This window comes from Rhyacophila brunnea, unplaced genomic scaffold, assembly GCF_057557595.1.
Source record: "Rhyacophila brunnea isolate RB1 unplaced genomic scaffold, BYU_Rbru_1.0 scaffold_12, whole genome shotgun sequence".
In the NCBI taxonomy this organism is placed as follows: Eukaryota; Metazoa; Arthropoda; class Insecta; order Trichoptera; family Rhyacophilidae; genus Rhyacophila; species Rhyacophila brunnea.
Genome location: NW_028232774.1, coordinates 714,762 through 735,101, shown reverse-complemented (window position 1 = coordinate 735,101; position 20,340 = coordinate 714,762). Strand labels below are relative to the sequence as shown.

General features: G+C 33.9%; 1 protein-coding gene across 1 annotated transcript in view; it reads left to right on the top strand.

The window, feature by feature from the left end:
- The window catches only part of LOC147077615 (putative cytochrome P450 301a1, mitochondrial), a 66,212-nt gene extending 50,515 nt beyond the window's left edge, over window positions 1-15,697 (top strand). The window contains exons 3-8 of the mRNA XM_085940114.1: window positions 748-949; window positions 7,369-7,531; window positions 9,572-9,741; window positions 10,276-10,354; window positions 13,634-13,834; window positions 15,444-15,697. Of these exons, the coding sequence (XP_085796240.1) occupies window positions 748-949; window positions 7,369-7,531; window positions 9,572-9,741; window positions 10,276-10,354; window positions 13,634-13,834; window positions 15,444-15,551 (923 nt within the window). The 3' untranslated portion in view covers window positions 15,552-15,697. The remainder of the gene's footprint in view (window positions 1-747; window positions 950-7,368; window positions 7,532-9,571; window positions 9,742-10,275; window positions 10,355-13,633; window positions 13,835-15,443) is intronic.
- Window positions 15,698-20,340: the final 4,643 nt, after the last annotated feature.

The window sequence follows — 20,340 nt, the reverse complement described above, 5'->3', positions numbered from 1 at the left end:
TGAATTTTTATGACAAATTATATTTCGTTCGGCACGCGTCATTTGCACAATCCGCGCATCGCCTAGCCACGATCGTTTTAGACCATGCCTCAACTGAAGTATAGTCTTAATAAAAACAACAGGAATGAACACGTGAAAATTAACAATTTATGTGGTCTCATATTTTTTTGAATAATAAAGTAGGTATATTTGGTTTTGATTTCAAATAAGAATGAAATTCTTGCCATGACTTTCATTTATAATTAACATTGCATTAAGAACTGCGACTTGAAATTGTGTTTTTTTTAAATAAGAGAAATGGCCCTTTCTACGGTTGCTTTTCTATCGATTATTTGATTTTCGCGCCTTTTTTTGAAATTGTTACCGTGGGTAGCTCTTTTTCTGAAAACGGGACATTTCGGCGTCCCCGAGCTGTGCTTGGGGACAACGGGATAAGGCTACCTAAAAACGGAACGGTCTCATTCAAAACGTGACGTATGGTCACGTTAAGTAAACATCACAATTTTATTGTTTCAGATTTACTTGACAAAGGTTCACTGACATAAGAACACTTTCCACCAGTGTTACCAGCGTAGAACAAGTTTTTATAGAATTAACTATTATAAACAACCACAAAAACTCGATCGGTATGTTATACGCACCTACTTAAAAAACGTCGCAATTTTGACGCGCATGAAAAATGTCAATAGTCTAAAAATAAATATTCAGAAGTAAGCAAATTTTACATTTATTATTTTACTCTTTCAGGTATTGGCAGAGTTGCCCTAGACGTCAGACTTGGATGCTTGGATCCCAATCTATCAGCTGATTCGGAACCTCAGAAGATCATCGACGCTGCAAAGTACGCCCTGCGAAATGTAGCAACTCTCGAACTGAAGGCGCCCTTCTGGAGATATATCCCTACACCACTGTGGACCCGATACGTCAATAACATGAACTTCTTTATAGAGTGAGTATGGATAACTTCTTCTTTTAATTTTTAATATATTTTTCTAAATTGACATTCTACATTCTTCTTCAACATTTCAGACCAATTTACGCACGCAACCAATATTTTTATGCAATTGTTTGTATTTATTTGCCACTTCATAAATACATTTGCCCAATCATCTGTTTGAAATTCAACGAATTCAATTTCCACACCTGCAAACTCTGTTATCAAATTAAATGTGGTTTGGACTGTCCGCATCGTACAAAATACGCGTTTTAAAAACACCATCCTATAAGACCATACGTCGCTACATCCAATGAAACAATATTTTTTTGAAATTATACTTCTTTTGGCGCGTTTGGGAAAACAGATCAGTCTATTTTTAGCGTGTGACGAAGTTGCGCGCGCCGATGTAACACATAATTTATTATTATGATTATATTCATTTCGGTCTCAAGGGCGCATGCGCATGTGCATAGTATCATTTAGTTAGTCGTTTAATACAACCAAGTAAACAGCACGTGTCGTAAACATAACCAATATTGTTATAATAAATATATATGTTTATAAACAAATTTCTGGAGACTAACATTCTACACTGTTAATTTCTATTTATAAAACTTTATTTATATTGGAGTGTATATTTATTTTTCATTGTAAAGATTGTGTATCAAGATTTGAGGCAATATTTATGTAAGTATTATTTATGAGTAAAATTATATATCAATAAATAAATAATTTTTTTGAATGTTGAGTTGGTAAATAATTTTAATTCATCATGGGTACTTCTGAGTCGATAATAACCGCTGTATGGCAAAGATGAGTTTTGGTCCAATACAATAATTAAATTACAATTATCATGTGCTATATGAGACACAGATGAATCGCGTACGTTTTCATCAACCTAATCCACTTTAATATTAATAGACTCAGGTGTTTTGTTACGCCAAAGAAGTATAACTTCTAACGCGCGTACATAATTTTAAAATACCTTAAATTTGACCACACTTATTTGTTTGTCAGCACAACTGCACATGTTCCCCATCCGCGTAGGAAAACAAGAAATATTCTGTGTAAAAACATTTCAAATGTATTTTTACAACGAATGTTTTAAAAAAATACAATATTTTTACGTGTTTACGGACATATTATTATGTACCTACCTACTATGTTCTGAACTAGAAATAATAATTCCTCACCTCAATACCTACTACATCTATTTATGTAGATATATTTGATTTTGACATTGTTTACATACTAATTAAAATAACCTTACGCATGACATTATGTCATGTACCAGTGTCTGCCAAACTGTGTACCGCGAAAGAAGCGTATTGTGAATTAATTAGCCTCATTTTCTGAATTAGAATTGTTAGCATTTTGGATTTTGGATTGTATATATCCTATATATTTTTTTTAAATTCGCATTAATAGAATATATTTGTGGCTGTCACCGGAATCCTGTAACCCAGATCTCAATTATAATATTATTTATTAAATATTCATTTTTCACGTACAATCATCAGTATAGGTAGTATATAATAATATGATTTCGTAATGTTATGAGTTAACGGATCTGCAATTTCATAACATTACGAAATCATAATTTATATATAGGTAAGTACTGACGTGAAAAATTAATATTTAATAAATAATATTATAATTGAAATCTGGGTTACTGGAATCCGATGACAGCCACATAGTAATAATTTTTGAGGGATTATTATTTCGTGTGCCACGAAACAATTTCCCTTTCCCAGTGTGCCGTCAGATAAAAAAGTTTGGCAGATACGAATATACTCGTACCCATTTAGAGACAAAGATTTTACTAGCGTATCACACATTTGCTAACAATAATTATGTATATAAGTACTTACTACTTACTATACATAATAAGTATTCTGAAACTTTATCACAAGAAACACAAATATAATTACCATGTCCGATTCTAAGAAGATCATATTATTATTGTAAGTACTATGTAGTGAATTTGCCGGACCCGGGGCCCACGACATTATAAGCCGACGCGGCAACCGCTAAACCGGCTAAATAATAACAACTGTTATTTATAAATAATGTCTTTGCCAGGATGAATATCCGGTTCGACAGTTTTTTGAGTCAAATATTGAGTTCTACGTCGATAATAATTCTAGCAATTCAACGTTACGCATACCATTGTTTGGAAAACACTGGTTGCTAGTTAAAAGTTGAATAACCGTTATAGGTTCAAAATTTACGTACATTTAGGCATGGTTAAATTTCATTAGCACTATTAAGGTTTATCAATACACAGCCATGTCGTGTTTCCAATGACAAATAAATACCTACTTAAATAACTGTGGAAATAAAGAAAGTCTACATGTATGCCATCTTCGTTATTTTATGTCATTAGAGATTTTTTAAATGTATGCATGCTTTACATGCAGTATACATTTTGAAATCTGCATTGATTAGATCAGTATGCATTGATCGCATAATATAATATTAATATTTATTTATTAACTATTAAAATTTTCTTTTTAATATCAACTAAGGTCGAAGATACCAGGTGGACATCACCCATAATTTAAGAAAATAATTACATACCTACATGGAATTACATTCAACAACACGTATTTTATTTCTATCAGTGTTTCCCAAACTGTGGTACGATATTGAAGTTTTTATCGTAAACATAATATTATTTTACCCATCAGTAATTCTTGCAGGGTTGCCAACTATGTGCAAGTATTGTATTTTGTAAGTTAATTTTATTTATATCCTCCGCGTTCTACATACATCATAAGTCAGTGGCGCACCCAGGGGGGGGCCAAGGGGCCTTGCCCCCCCCCCCCAAAAACATTGAAATTGAAAGCCAATAGATTAGACAAAGAAAAACACGGCAAAAAATGATTTGAAATTCTCCAGCAACCTCTAGAAAAATTTCTTAGATTTTAATTTCTAATACAAAAATTTCGAAACACTAATGTCGGGTTTTTTTAGAAACCTAATCTCTAATGGAAATGTCAAAAAATTCTCGGTGTCCACCCGAATTCCGGAGTGGTGTACACCGAGTGCAATAGACAAAAGTCCGATAAACGAGAAATTAGTCTGTGTTCTGTTGGGTAGGTTTGTGTACCTATAAGTTAAATGCAATAATATTTTTTTTTCTATTTTCAATTAATATTTTGGAATTTCACTATTAAAAAACCCAAAATCGACGACAAAAATTCGGCGAAAAGTACGACTACACCCACCACCATGGGCTGACAGGGCTACAGCCTGGGGGCCCGGGCTTAAGAGGGCCCGGCGTGGCGGCTCGTCTAATTGTGAGATAAACACACACCAGAAATTTGTTATATTATAAATAAAATCGCATGTGGCGCTATACTACTTCATCAAAATTAACATAAAAAATATGAAGTATGATGAAAATATGATATACGTAACTACATGATAATAATTCACGTGTATCATTTTATATTACAATTATTTTTAGTGTTTCTAGAAAAATAAAAATGGTTATTTATCCAATATCGAAGGGTCGAATGCTACTTGGCTACCACAAGAGGGGGTCGCGACCAGTGGTTCATAGTATGATAACGATCGATAATATGATATGAGGTCCGACAAATCAAGAATTCAAGGGAATTATTTAACAATATAGATAAATCCACGGAATACCATTTGGGAACACTACTGTAGAACATCACATTCCCCTTAACCCTGGTGATAGGTAAGGGGGCCCGCCAAACATTCATGATGTGGGGCCCATGCCCACCACAGTCGGTGGTGGTGTAAATTAAAAAAAAAAAACATTTTTATCGGTGGAATTCAGCATAAATATTGTGACTCTAGACCAGTGGTTCTTAACCGGTGCACCGCTGGCTTGTTGCAAGTGCACCGCGAAAATAATGATAAAAGCAGAAAAATCCGCGAAATAGCGAAAACCGAAAAAGTCCTTCGTGAAATTATGAAAGCCGATGAAAGATCTAATGTGATTTCGATGTTGCCGAATCGATCGCACGCGTCTACCGTTGGGCTCACAGGATTTCACTTCATAAATGAAAACAAAATAGTGGAACAATATCTATGCTGCAAACATTGATATATTGGATTCATCAATGGCTGCAAAGAACTCACCGAGCGTACGACATGACAAGATGTTTTTGATTATATTTCTTCATATTTAGAACAATCTAAAATATCATGGAGGAATTTGTATGGATGGTGCTCCGTCAATGTTAGGCTCATTTAAAGGATTTGTTACCCTCGCAAAGACAAGAAACCCTAACATTATATCTACGCACTGTTTTATTTACACATGGAATCTATAGTTTCGAAAACATTACCGCAGTGCTAAAACCTGTACTAGACCAATATGGTAAATTTCATCAATTCCAGACCTTTAAAAACAGGCATTTTTAAAAAAAACTTTGCATTTCTATGGAAGCTAAGTATGAATGTTTGCTTTTTCACACTGAAGTGAGGTGGTTACAGTGGCGCACCCAGGGGGGGGGCAAGGGGCACATGAAAATTATCAGAATGATTTTAACCATTGAAATTGAAAGCCAATATACCTTTGGGCTTAGACAAAAATAAAAACACTGGCAAAAAATGATTTGTAATTCTCCAGCACCCTTTTTAAAACAATTTCTTAGATTTTAATTTCTAACACAAAAATTTCGAAACAATTAAGTTTTTTTAGAAACCCAATCCCTGATGGAACTATCAAAAAATTTTTGGTATCCACCCGAATTCCGGAGTGGAGTAGGTCATGGCTGGGAGGGCTGACAGGGCTCTAGTCTGGGGGCCCGGCATGTCGGGTTGACGAGATAAGTGAGATAAACACACATCATAAATTAGCTTTAATAGTAAAAAAAAGTCGCCTGCGGCGCTATTATACTTCATAGCCATGAACATTTTCAATTACTTATATAATTGTGCAATATATTTTTTGATTATTATGTGTCGATACTCGACAGCTCCATTATTAAAGTGGATGTATTGAAAATCGCCAATAATTCACTGTATAAGTACCTTTAATTTGAACTAAAACACAATTTGAAAAACGTTAATGTAGTGTTTCACACTGCCTTTAATCTTAGGGGTAGGTAGGGGGCCCGCCAAATATCCTAGCCTGAGGGCCCGTTTCAGGATGTGGGGACCATGGTGTAGATACACCGAGTGCAATAGAAAACGAAATTAGACTGTGAAGAAGAAAAAGAGCCTATGGGACTAATTTACATTCTCCTCCTTGGGCCCCCCCCCAATATTAAATTCTGGGTGCGCCACTGTCATAAGTTGTATTATATAATATTATGCCTACGAAATTACGTAGCTATGACGTAGTACACGCCAAAATACCATTAATTTACAATTCACTACTTACTATAATTTTGAAAACAGAAAAGTTATATTAAAACATGATATTCCATATTGACGCATAAAAATTAAAATCCGCCCAAAATAAAAGTGTTTAAGAGAGCTTTTTTAAGTTTTCTTTCCAATTTTATCCATCTGAGCCAGTGGCGTGCGATCCATAAATGCTCTGCACCCCCAGAAATGATCGATATATTACTATGCAATAATAGGTATTGTGTATATTGTATTAATTATTGTGTGAGTCATATGTTAAATGTTACTTAACATGCTAATACTACGTAGGTACCAAATTATTTACAAAATATATCAGCTACCACGCTGCAATACGACTTACCACACTTCATTCGCCGATCTCTAAGATTATTCAATTATTGAACACACATAATTTTGAAAACACTTCTAAGAAAATATATTATGACCAATAGAAAAAATCTTTTTTCTCTCGGGTATGTTCAGTCATTAGAATGTTACATTCTTAAATCTTGTGAATTATTCATTGAATAAAAAAATGGATAATAAAAATTATTCAATTAGTTACAAACCCTAAGCAGATAATATGTAGTGAATAGTGGGTATATAATTTATGTAGGTACCTATTTTAATCAGCATCTCTATAAGCAAAAAATACTGCTGGTCTGCGCGTTTTTTGCTTAGAATCAAAGCCGGGAGATTTTATTTTAACTTTTATTTCCAAATATCTCCCGATTATTTCCAGAATCCGGATAATAAATCAAACGGATTGAATTTAGTGGTGGTGAACACTTCTCAATTCTCGAAAATCTAATTAAAAATTTGTCGAGAAATGAGAATCTTGAAATTTCCTCGGGAAAAATCTCAAGAAACGAGAATCAAGTTTTTCATTATTTCTTGAGAATTCTCGCTCAGAACTCGATGCGAAACCGTTTATACCGAGATTCTGGATTCACAACCATAGCATGGGAAACTGTCAATTATTATTGTTTTAACCTTGTTTGCTCTCTGTACACCAAAATGGGTACATAATAAAATATAAGTAGGTATTATTTTATTTCATTTATGTATACTTAGATAATTATTATCCTAATTATTTCCAGAATTTGCTCAAAATACATCGAAAGTGCAATGGAGAAATTGAAGACGAAAGACAATTGCTCCGACTTGGATCTTTCTTTATTGGAGAGAGTCATCAAAAGCGAAAAGGACCCAAAAATCGCAACTGTCATGGCCCTGGATCTAATTCTTGTCGGGATTGACACGGTAAGTAGGTATTTTAATACATATCATATTACATAAGGTAATAATATTAGGTACACCAAATTCATGTGTAGGTATATTTGTGGTTGCGGTGTCGATGCAACGCGGTAAAGTGAGGTGACCTCATTGTTGTTCTGGTGATTCACAGATTTTGCTAACTGACAATGTTCGTTTAAACTAAAGCTTCAAAATGTGCTACGGAATGGGAGCATCAGTCGGATATCATTTTAAATACCTACCAAGAAAAACGACATTACACACTCTTTCCCCGTAGCGGCAGCTTACTGTGACAGCACGTGACAGCACATAACTTGATCATAGTATATGAAACAATCTATATGCGAAAAGAAGTTAAGATTTTAAAAATGAAATAAAAGAGCACCATAATTCCATAAGCACAGCGACGTCCCGTGGGGGTAGGCAGATTGAGCATCGCTTGGGGGCGGCAGTTACTCGAAGGGCTGCAAATCGAGGAGAATCATTTGGTATATATAGAGATAGCTACGTAATTTGAGTACCTACATAATAACGAAGATATCTTTCCTTTTAAAAAATCAGCTCACTGGTTGGAAACAAAATGTATTAATTAACATAAAAGGTTTAACAGTACTGTATTTTTTGTCGGGTTCGCGATGTCTAGTTTACTTCTGTTACCCTTCGATGTCCGTGGTGACCAGAAACGACACGAGCACGGATGATAAAAAATATTTTGTAAAAAATAGGGCGGCATTTTGTCTAGGGACGTCACTGCATAAGCAGCATTGCCAACTCTATAGCTGTCGTAGACATAATGTGTAAATGTTTTTCCATCAAAATTATCGATAAATTTAAATGAAATTATTGACATAACCATATCACTGCAAGGATTATTAAACATTACTAGTTAATTATGAATTTTTCACCGTCACTATTATAACTAAGTAGTGACAAATATTCAGAATTATTACGACCATGCTGGTAAAAATAATCATAATAAAAAAAATATCATATCTAAACTTGAACTCAGCGAACTCTCATTTTTAACGATTTTTTTGATTTCCCAATTCCATAAAAAAACAACACTATTATGTCGTACAGATTGTGCTATAATTATTTAGTATAATATGAAAACGCCTGCAAACTATTATTTAGGCAATTTTGTCGACTGCAAAATTATTAAATTTGCAGTTCAATATTGTAATTATTTAGCTAGCAGTTTGTTCAGCGACCAAGAAAACAGATATAATTTATTGAAATATTAAATGCATACAGATAATTTTATTAGATACGTGAGCGTATCCCGACCGTAGACTGATTTCGAGACTCCCTGCGATATATTTCGTTTACCTTTTTTAAAATACCTATACCCTATACCTATTAAACAATTTTATTACCTACAATCAATCAGATCAATTACGTCACGTCTGTTTCATGTTTATTTGTTCATAAAATTTATTATGACAGATTATACCAGCGAAAATTAGCAGGTAGCATAAGCCGCTAGTAACCAAGACCAACATTATTAATGGGATCTGTATAAGCTTTGGAATTTACGGATTGGGCGAGCTCCGTAGCGTGTCCTGCGTTTCAAGGGAAATCGTTAATTCAAATAATATTCTTGTTAACATTGACTTAAATGGACAAAGTATGTAAAACATATACCTAATGTCATTTCAGTCTGCCAGAATACTCTCATGCAAATTTTATTCTTTAGTAATAAATAGATAAATAAAGATGAAAGTGTCGACAAAATTAACTCTACCTGCATCGTAATGAGGGCCAATTTTACAAAGTGCAGTAGTTTGTATACGTCATTATTGTTTTTTTCCCAACGCGTCTTGGCGTCTATAGCCCAATGCGCAATGTTTACTAGATTAGATAAGTACTGCTTAAAACTGAACCCTACCTATATTGCGATAAGTACGATCCTATATAACATATCTTTGTCAGATATCTATGTACTCTTTTCAGGAAAAAGTACCCAATTTTTTATTCATAGATTGTATAGGTATAATGATGTGTCCTATACATTTTATCAATGGTTGTTAATGATTTTTGTTCCAGATTTCAATGGCAGTCTGCTCCATTTTGTATCAGCTGGCAACAAGACTTCCTGAACAGGAAAAGCTTCACGAAGAATTGTTGAGGGTTCTCCCAGATCCTGACGAACCAATAACTTCGGCGCATCTTGACAAGCTTTTGTATTTGAAGGCTTTTGTCAAGGAAGTATTCAGGTATAGTATAGTTATCTCACAAATGGGCGCACTCTCAGAATGTGCATCAGCAAAATTCAAACAAGAAACTGGTTTGCGCACGCGTTGTGGATGGGGTGGGGACGCGCCTATGAGAGATAAATACACTATCCCTAGATAGATCCCCAAATTCCAAGAATATAATATAGGGCTCCATAGAGTAAAGTTTATGTTAAAGGACTTCTTTTACGAAGAATGGCTGTTGGCTGGTGCGATTCAATCAATCTATTGATCCGTTGCTGTGGAAGAAACACACATTACGATGTGAATTTCCCAGTCGTTGGATTCGATCCCCCGGTTAATGGGCAACCACCAGCTATAATTAAGTGAAAGATTGTGCTATGGATTACCATTAAATATTTAATTAGCTCACTATGGCAGCTAATCGATGAACACGTACCTATAATAATGTCATTAAACAGGCGTCGTATTTAGATGTTTTAGTCAACTATTATCCTAAACAATATTACCTATAGGTACCTACCCGATTAATATTATGTTTTCATTTGTTTTCAGAGTATATTCGACTGTCATCGGAAATGGTAGAACTTTGCAAGAAGAGACGGTTATATGCGGTTATAAAATTCCAAAAGGAGTAAGTTGTAGTAATTTGATTAAGTATTATTCTATTTTTTCTGCGATTGAGTAAACTGTAAAGCAGGGGTGGTCAACCTGGTCACTATCACCCACTAGTGGGCGTTCCAGCTTCCATGGTGGGCGGTAGGGTTTTAAAAACGTTTTCATTATGTTGAGCCAGATATCCAGTATTTAGTTTCGCAGCATCAGCCTCAGGGATCTCATTAATAATTTAATGTAAATTCATCAGACTTCATGCTTCTATGTATGCAAAGTATATATAAAAAGATACATTTAACTACAGTAAGTTGTTTTATAAAGATTTATTCTGCCAAGCTTAGCGAAACTATTTGGTAAGTAATTATTATTATATGTTTTAACTTGCTGTAACTCTGCTTTATAAATTTTATAAAGTAAAGTTACTTCCCTACTTTATAAATCACCATTTCTATGGAACCGGTGGGCGGTTAGAAAATTTTACTACTAACAGAGATGTAAAAGTGTGCGGTATGTATAAAAAGGTTGACTACACCTGCGTAAAACATGGTTCTTATTATGTTGACGGCCATTTTTTGTGAAACATCAAGATTCCAAATACGGTTATTGGATAAAGTACATTTTCCAAATACCTACCAATAGTTCTCGATAACTATAATTTATAACGTCATCCAATTTATGAAAACTCTTCCTGCATTGCGCTGCTACCAAACGACGTGACCGTTACATTTTACTAACAAATCACAGACACGATAATAATATAGTGATTTTTGAAGTTTTACTTCTTTAGGGGCGTTTGGAAAATCAGATCAGTGTATTTTTGGCGTGTGACATGTAACACATAATTTATTTTTTCACACAAAAATAAACACACTCGATTGGATTCGAACCACCGATTGTTCGGTTATCATCCGAACGCACTACCATTACGCCACACCATGATACTCCAATCGTGACTATTATACAGTATGATAATATTATAATTTAGAATTATTGTTCCGTTGCCTACGCAGCAAATTTATTATTGTCGGCCATTTGCAATTCCTTACGTAAACAAACTATTAAACGTCATAGCAATAAACCAACGGCGTTCCAATAAGCGGTCCTTTTTCTTGAGTTTGTAATTTAACAAGATAATTAAGACCTAGTCGAAGAATCTAGGTTATCACAAGCCTTGTTTTTGTTTTGTTACGCCAAAGAAGTATAACTTCTAACGCGCGTACATAAGTACACACACACACCGATTTTTTTTAGGTTCACATAACCAGTTAGAGCAGGGGTGGGCAAACTTTTTGGATGGAGGGCCAAATTCAAGAATTCAAAATGAGCGGCGGGCCGCAAGTAAAATACCATTTTTAGATATACACTATTTATTATCACGAAAAATAAACATTACACAAAAATTATTGAGAAGAATGAAACTGTTGCACATTTTTTAACATTTTCTTAAATTCAGGTGTTGATTATGTAGTTGTTATTCTCAAAACTGCTTGTAAATGGGTATCGGAGATATTTGATTGTAAAGAATTTTTTTTGAAGTTCATGATTGAAAATGTTTGTTCACATATATAGGTTGATCCAAAAATAACGAACATTTTTCTTGTATAATCTTTAAGTTGGTCGAATTTGTCTGAATTAAGGGCATTGTAAAATTTGGAGATTTCTTCACGACGATGCAAGTCTCTTAAATCAGTGTCACACTGCAGATCAATAATCTCAAGTTGTAGCTCTGTCGGTGCACTATCAATATCTATTGAAAAAAGTGGTTCGCGTACTATTGCTAAACTTGTCTCAATTTTTCGGAAGTCATCAAATCTTTGTGAAAAATCGTCATTCAGAGCTTTAATAATTTTACCATATTCTTCAAATTTATATTCTGGTATATTCAGCAACTACAAAGTTGGAAAGTGCTCCACGTTGTTATTCGATATTTGTCGAAGGAATAACTTGAGTTTTAATTGAAATCCATTCAAACTTTTTACCATATCATGGGCATATATTTTTTTCCTTGCAACGCGGAGTCAAAAGTATTTAAATGTGTCACGATGTTCAACGTAGAAAATAGTTGTTACATAGTGTGAGACGAGACGCAAGGCAGACGTACTGAGATAATACATTTACGAAACAACAAATTCTTCAAATTTTAATCAATTGTAAATATTTTTTTAAAAATTATGAAAAAGTTATTCGTAATCAGAAGTACAATTAATGATGGCGGGCCGCAAAAAAATACCCGGCGGGCCACATGCGGCCCGCGGGCCGCAGTTTGCCCACCCCTGAGTTAGAGTATGTAGCTATCAGTGGCGAAGGGTGGAGGTAAGATGTTAAGATCCGTCATTAATACTCCACAATAAACTTTGTCAGTCATACGTATTTAAGGTAAGAAGGAAATCAGTGTTGCCAACCGTACTATAATTATAGTACAATACTATAATTTTGATTTGGCGAAAAATGTAAAATATTATAATTTTATGCCAAATATGCCAAAATACTATAATTTTAAGGGATTCAAGACGAAAAATGTTCCTGTACTATATTTTTATCAGAAATACTATAATTTTTAGGCCTTTGTACTATAATTAGCTTAGAAAAAGATGGCAACACTGAAGGAAATAAGGCTACAATTATTTACAGACGGCGTTGGTTAGTTTTTAAAATTCAATTAAACCATGTGAAAACCAAGCCATAATAGATCTTAATAGTCAAAAAATACTCGTCTATCTATAAAATATCTAAAATTATGCAATTAATTCATACATAACTTTTGAATATTTTATAGGTAGATTACTATTTTTATCTATTATAGTTTGGACTAGGCTAGGACTAGTGTTTGTTAGTTTTTAAAATTCAACTAAACCTTGCCTTATCCAAACCATAGTAGATGCCATAATGTTCGTTTATCTATAAAATATCTAAAATTATGCAATTAAACTATACATAATTTTTGATATTTTATAGATAGAAGAATATTTTATATCGATTATGGATTGTTTTAGACAGGGCAGGACTTAGTTATTAAAAAAACTAACCAACACCATCTTCAAATTATTGTAATTCTTCTTCTCAACGAAAACAAATAAGTAAGTAATTAAAAAAGTGTGCTCTATTTATGTCGAATCTTAACATCTTACCTCGACCCCTCGCCACTGGTATATGGAGAATATTGTAATAATTATAATTTTAATGTATAATAAATATTTAAGACACAATTCACTTTGCATAGTTTAAATGGGTAATTTATCGGCGTAGGTAACGTATTACGTAATTATTATATTATGTTGCTTTATTATTATTGTTGTAGATCCAACTCGTGTTCCCAACTTTGGTGACTGGAAACATGGAAGAATACGTGACGAATGCAGCCGAATTCAATCCGGAAAGATGGCTGCGTGGAGCGACCGGAAAGATTCATCCGTTTGCTTCCCTTCCTTATGGTTATGGTGCTCGAATGTGCCTTGGAAGAAGATTTGCAGACCTTGAAATACAAGTCTTGCTTGCAAAGGTGACGACAGTTCAATTTAAAGATGTTGAAGAACATTCTTGTTCTATTAAGATAGAACCTTTATATAATGCTATGAAAGTGAAGCTATTATATGATAATAATAGTTAGTAGATACTAAAGCGAATGACTAAATTAGCTGCTGGTCATTTCATATAACATTACATACTTGTAAATCGCAATGAGATACCAATAATGATTTGTTGCAAACCTAAAAACATACTACAATGAAACATAATTGATAAATTAGATGAATTATTAAGAAAAATAAACAAAGGCAATAGAATCAATAATAGGCCACCATTTCCATTTTATTTATAAACAGTATATTATTCAGTGCTACCAACAAACATAATATAAACTTTTCTATATTCACCAATTCAACGGTACTAAAAACCGTCTAGAATCGCTATAATAAATAGGAAAAGTTTTTTGCTCAGTGGCGCGTTTTATACAACGCAAATGACGTAATAAATTCGTCATAAAATTTGAAAGGGGGCCTCTAACATATAATATTAATGTTTACCAAAATCTTAATGCATAAAGATTTTTATTCTAATAAAAAAAACTTTTATTTTTGGTCATCGTTGACTCTTGGGCAAGTGGGCTATTTTCTAAAAAAATATTACTAAAGTATGTAGGTACTTACACATAGTTCCGAAAAAGCGGATATCAAAGATTTGAGTTCATTTATGCGCTTGTCGAAAATGCATTATTGTTAATTGTTTATTGCAGCGAACACAAATAAGCATTAATTATTATATTATTGCAAGCCATATAAAATGCAGAGATTCCTTTGACAAAATAAAAAAAACTTCAAATTTCGGCCAATGACAGGCCATGCGCAGCTTAGAGACAGAAAATTGAGGGAATGGGACAACTGGACACTAGGACAATTGGACGCCACACTGTAGTAAACACGTAAACAGAATGTAGACGATAAATTTTAATCAGTTTCTATCTACTACTTAGTAGTTTTAATTAATTTTACTCGAAACATAATGTTTTTATTGCGGATTGAGAATTACCATGCCTAAGGCTTTATATAAAAATAAAAAAAACTCTTTTTTCATTGGAACTGAAACATGCACGATTAAATCATTATTTACGTGTGCATATTTAAATTCTCACCAACTATTAAATCATAACATAATAATTTAAATATAAATAATAATATTAAATATTCTTTTTAAAAGTCCGTATAAGTACCTAACGTCTATTTATTTTAGAATTACGTGACGTCCAGTTGTCCGACGCCAAATCGTCCTAGACCCAAAATTAAGGCAGTTAGTTCCAATATTATATTATACATCTTTGATAGTAGATTTCTTGGGCGTGAAATTGAAATTGTGAACTACATATACCTACATAATAAAGATTTTGATTAAAGGTAAATACAATACAAATAAATATTAATTTGTTTAGGGAAAATTAAAATTTGCTTGTTCGTTTTTTTACCGCAAGGGCCTCAAAATCAGTCATTGCATCGGGTCTCTATGTCACTAAACGCGCCACTGGTTTTTCTTTTAGTTCCCACAAAGGGTTCGATAGGCTCCCTCTTAATTGGTTATTTATAGTACTTACTAATGGTATGTTTCTTACAATATTGCAGCTTATTCGATCATATCGAATGGAATATCACCACGAACCGTTGGAGTATGCTGTCACATTTATGTATGCGCCCAAAGGAGAGCTCAAATTCAAAATGGTGAAGCGATAGAAATAAATGGAAAACGAAAAATAGTGCCTTTCAATAATTATGATTATAATGGTACAGTTCTACAAACTTATCTAAAGAACGATCAAAAATGGAACTAGGAACTACTATATGGACGATATTTTGAAAAAGTCATTTGAATCTCAGATTCTGACCAGTTGCGATTCTTGATTGGGTAGTTTTCGACTGTGGTTCCCCCATCCATTATTTAGATAAGTTTGTAGGTCTGTACTCGAGATATTATACCTATTTTTGACTGTTAGATATTTTATTTTATTTTATTAAACAATGCATAAACATGAAATTACACATTTTCGTAAAGGAAAGTAAAGTAATAAGCAGCGCTCGAAATGGAAAAGTTTACGAACCGGAGCGCTCGACAAATTTTATGAAGATATTTCAATAGTCATCAAGTCGTATGTTTATTTCATAAAAATAAGTGTGTCAGATTTTCTATTCTATGGCCTATCTAGCTCAGACGGTCAACATATTTTTTCCACGGGACGGAGCGATAATTTTACAAATATCGTGAGCCGGAACGGCGCTTCGGTGCATTCCGTTCCATTTCGAGCCCTGAAAGTTAAGTATCTATTGATAAATTTAATAATCTATTTTATATTTTAATATATAAATGAAAAATGATTTTTAAATCTTTATGTCTGAATAGTGGAGGTAGGCTTTGGAAATCTGACATAAATAGTTCATCTTAAACTTTGTCAGTCATACGTAATAATCGTTTTTATTGAACTAAGATACAAATTGCATATGGTTTTTAGAATTTGATTACGCCCTGCCCAAAACAAACCATAAACGAAAAAAAAATATTCTTCCATGTGTAAAATATCTAAAACGATGTATGAAATTTGTATTCTTAATTCAATAAAAACAATAATAAGTATTAGAAAGTGTGCTTTATTTTTTTCGGATCTCCACAGCCTACTTCTACTGTTATTATCTAGGCAAGGCTTAATTGAATTTTAAAAACTAACCAATACAATCTACAATTTGTATTCTTAGTTCAATCAAAACAAAATATAACTATGACTGACAAAGTGTGCTATATTTTCTTCGGATCTCCACAGCCGACTTCTACTATTATGGTCTAGGCAAGGCTTAACTCAATTTTAAAAACTAACCAATACATTCTGCAATTTGTATTCCTGGTACAATGAAAACAAAATATAAGTACGACTGACAAACATTAGTATAGTGCACACTATATAGTGTCGTATCTCTACAGCCTACCTCCACCATTCACCACTGGGATTTACTGCGGGCTTTGTCGTTGACCTCCTAATTGGCAGGTGATCGAGGTCAGAAAATAAAATTTAAATGAAATGATCAAACGTATTTTTCAAGATTTCTCCGACCATGTCCGATCCTAATTGGATCATATGGGCCTCCAAAGAGTAGAGGTTTGTATTAACAGATTTTGTTTTTACGAGAAATGGATGTCAGCCACTTGCTCAACCTATTAGGTCCATACCCTGACTCATACACAAATTGAAAAACAATATGTGTACTTGCCAGACCCAGGATTCGAACCTGAGACCCACGGCGTGATAGTCCAACGCTTAAGCCGCGCTGCCACCTTGGGATTTACCGGAATTAAATTTAATTCATGACAACAATAATTATATTCCGTTCATCAATAATTATATTCATAAAACGAAAAATTTACGTTTTGGGAAAATTACTATGCAAAATGTATTTTACAAATTTATAATATTGTGTCAATGATGTAATTTTTCTTTTGAGCATCCGATATATTATATTCATAAATTATCCCACAGCCTCTTAAAGTGTAAATACTATCCTGTATGCATATTTAGGTACCTACTATTATCAAAATAACCTTATTTATTTATTCATAATGCTATTTAGGTAGATACTAAATAATAATAATATATTAATGAACATTATTTAGTAGATTTCACAATACGGTTCGACATTGACTCAAAGTTTATTTTAATATTTTTTCAATTCTAATTCTCCACTGATTTTTAATTTATGCAAATTAACGTACCTATTTTATTATTGTCTATGATTTATTTATGTAAATTAACATTGTGTAGATACAAGATTTTGTGTAAGCGTAGGTAGATATAGTATTTTAAAAACATTATTTTTAAACAAAATGCTTTGAATGTATTTTACTGTATTATTTTAGGGTAAAGAATGTGCATGTTTTCAAAAATGTATAGTTATTGTATTAATACTATTTAAATAAAAGGTGTAAGACAAATGTTCAGGTTTTTTTAATTTCTATGTCATTATGAAGTGTACATTAAAAATAAATATATATTTACATTTTATGTCACAATAATCGAATTAAGATTACGTGATTTAGGTATTAAGTACCTATAGCTACCATGGCCCCCCACAAGGGGAATGGGACGACTGGCCTCCGGACAATTGGACGCCGCACTGTCGTAGACACGTGTAGACGAGGTAATTTAATCAGTTTCTATCTACTACTTAGTAGTTTGAATTCATTTTACTCTTAACATAATGTATTCTTTATCGCGGATTGAGAATTACCATGCCTAAGGCTTTATGTACAATAAAAAAACTCTTTTTTCGTTGGAACTTTAACATATGCACGATTAAATCATTGTTTACGTCTGCATATTTACATTCTCACCAACTATTAAATCATAATATAATCATTGAAGTAGGTATAAATAATAATATTGAATATATTTTTTAAAGTGCCTGTAAGTACCTAACGTATATTTATTTTCGAATTCCGTGGCGTCCAGTTGTCCGGTGCCAAATCGGGGGGGGGGGGGGGGCTGACAGGGCTCAAGAGGGGCCCGGCGAGGCGAGTCGACCAGATAAGTGAGATAAACACACATCACAAATTTGCATCAATAGTATTATTATTTCAAATTATGTGGTTGTACGGTACAACTCCATAATTCAAATGGATATATATTAAAATATACAAAAAAAACACTAAATATACCTAGGTAGGCATACATTAATTTTACCGCGTACCTACACGATTTGAAAAACGCTACTGTAGAGCGTCACACTGTCCATAGCGATGGGTCGGGGGGCACGCCAAAGATCCTAGCCTGGTGGCCCGCTTCAGGATGTGGGGGCCATGACCTATACATACCTAATAATGGGCAGGAAATAAAGACTATAATGCGAATAATGATTTGTGGAAGTAAGAGGGTTTCCATTCATTCAATTTATTATTTTTATTATCTTAGGGTAATAAATTAAAGATAACATTAAGACACAAGACTAAACACAACAAAGCGGCATTTTGGACGGCAGTACCCACGGATGTTACTGTTTTGTTCGTGAATTAGGGTAATAATATTACATGTAATAATGTAATAGCACCTGTCCTGATCCAGATTTCCCTCTGATTAGCGACGAACAAAACATCGAGAGCGTCGACAGCTTCAAGTACCTGGGGTTACACATCACGGGAGATGGCATTTTGCAGAAAGAGCTCGCTATCCGAATGGGAATGTCTGGAGCAACATTCAACTCGATGCGGAATGTCTGTACTCGGTCTCACGATTGTACTCGGTCAAAACCAAGTGCCGCCTATTCGACGCTTGCATTCTGACGGTGCTGCTTTACGGTAGCGAATCATGGCACCTTACGAAGGCTCAGAGCAACCGTATACTGAGCTTCGAATACAGATGTTTGCGACGAATACTGGGTGTGTGGGTGGTATGACTTTAGGAGCAACGAGGAGATAAGAGAACGCTCCAAGCAGCCTCTCATCACGCTGAAAGTGAAGAGGCGACGTTGGACCTGGCTCGGCCACGTGCTGCGGATGCAGTGACGTCCCTAAACAAAATGCCGCCCCTAAGCAGCGCCTAAATGCCGCCCCATTTTTATAATATAGTATTTTTTATCATCCTTTCATGACAATATTATCTAAGAAATGTATTGTATGGATACATTACTAACAAAATATATACCACAAAATCTAATTTAAATGCCATCTCTAGGTACTTCGACAGATAATATTGCGTGTCCACGTTTTCATATAAGTACATTTAAATATACACCTGACAACTTTCAATAATATTTGGAAAAATTAATTAGGTCAGTATGTACTGTGACACCCCCGTATGGTCCCCATTTGGGTGTGTCTTTGTGTACCTGGAGACGCCCGAATCGGTATCAAAGCCAACAAATAATAACGGCTGATTGCGAAAATAATTAAATAATGTATAATACCACTAATAAATAATATCTGACCGGCAACATTGTCCAAAGAAAAAAACACGTATGGCAACGTCGCATTGTGCACAGCTCGCGAGTCCAACGGTTTTTTTTTTTTGGCGCTCAGATCGCGACAAGCAGCAAAATCGCGAACGCGTACATTTTGCGCTCCGTAGAATTAAATGATAAAAAATGTAACCATATAGTATATATTAACACCAAATAAACCTCGTCGTTTCCGAAACCATTCCAGTGTGTCAATTATCCACCTTCATCCCAAATACAGACGATAAAAAAAGAAAACTAAAAATAAAAGTGACAGTTGAGAAAAATCCACACATATCAAAATGGAGGGGAGTGATAGTACCTACCTATAATTCGCAAATATGCAAGTGTCATTGCTGGTCATCGTGTACGTGACGTCCAAGGGCAACGGAAGTAAACTAGACATCGCGAACCCAACAAAAAAAATCAGACCTGTTAAACCTTTTATGTTAATTAATACATTTTGTTTCCAACAAGTGAGATCAATTTTTAATGGAAAGATATTTCCGTTATTACTAAGTTTAGGTAGGTATTACCTATTTCTATATAT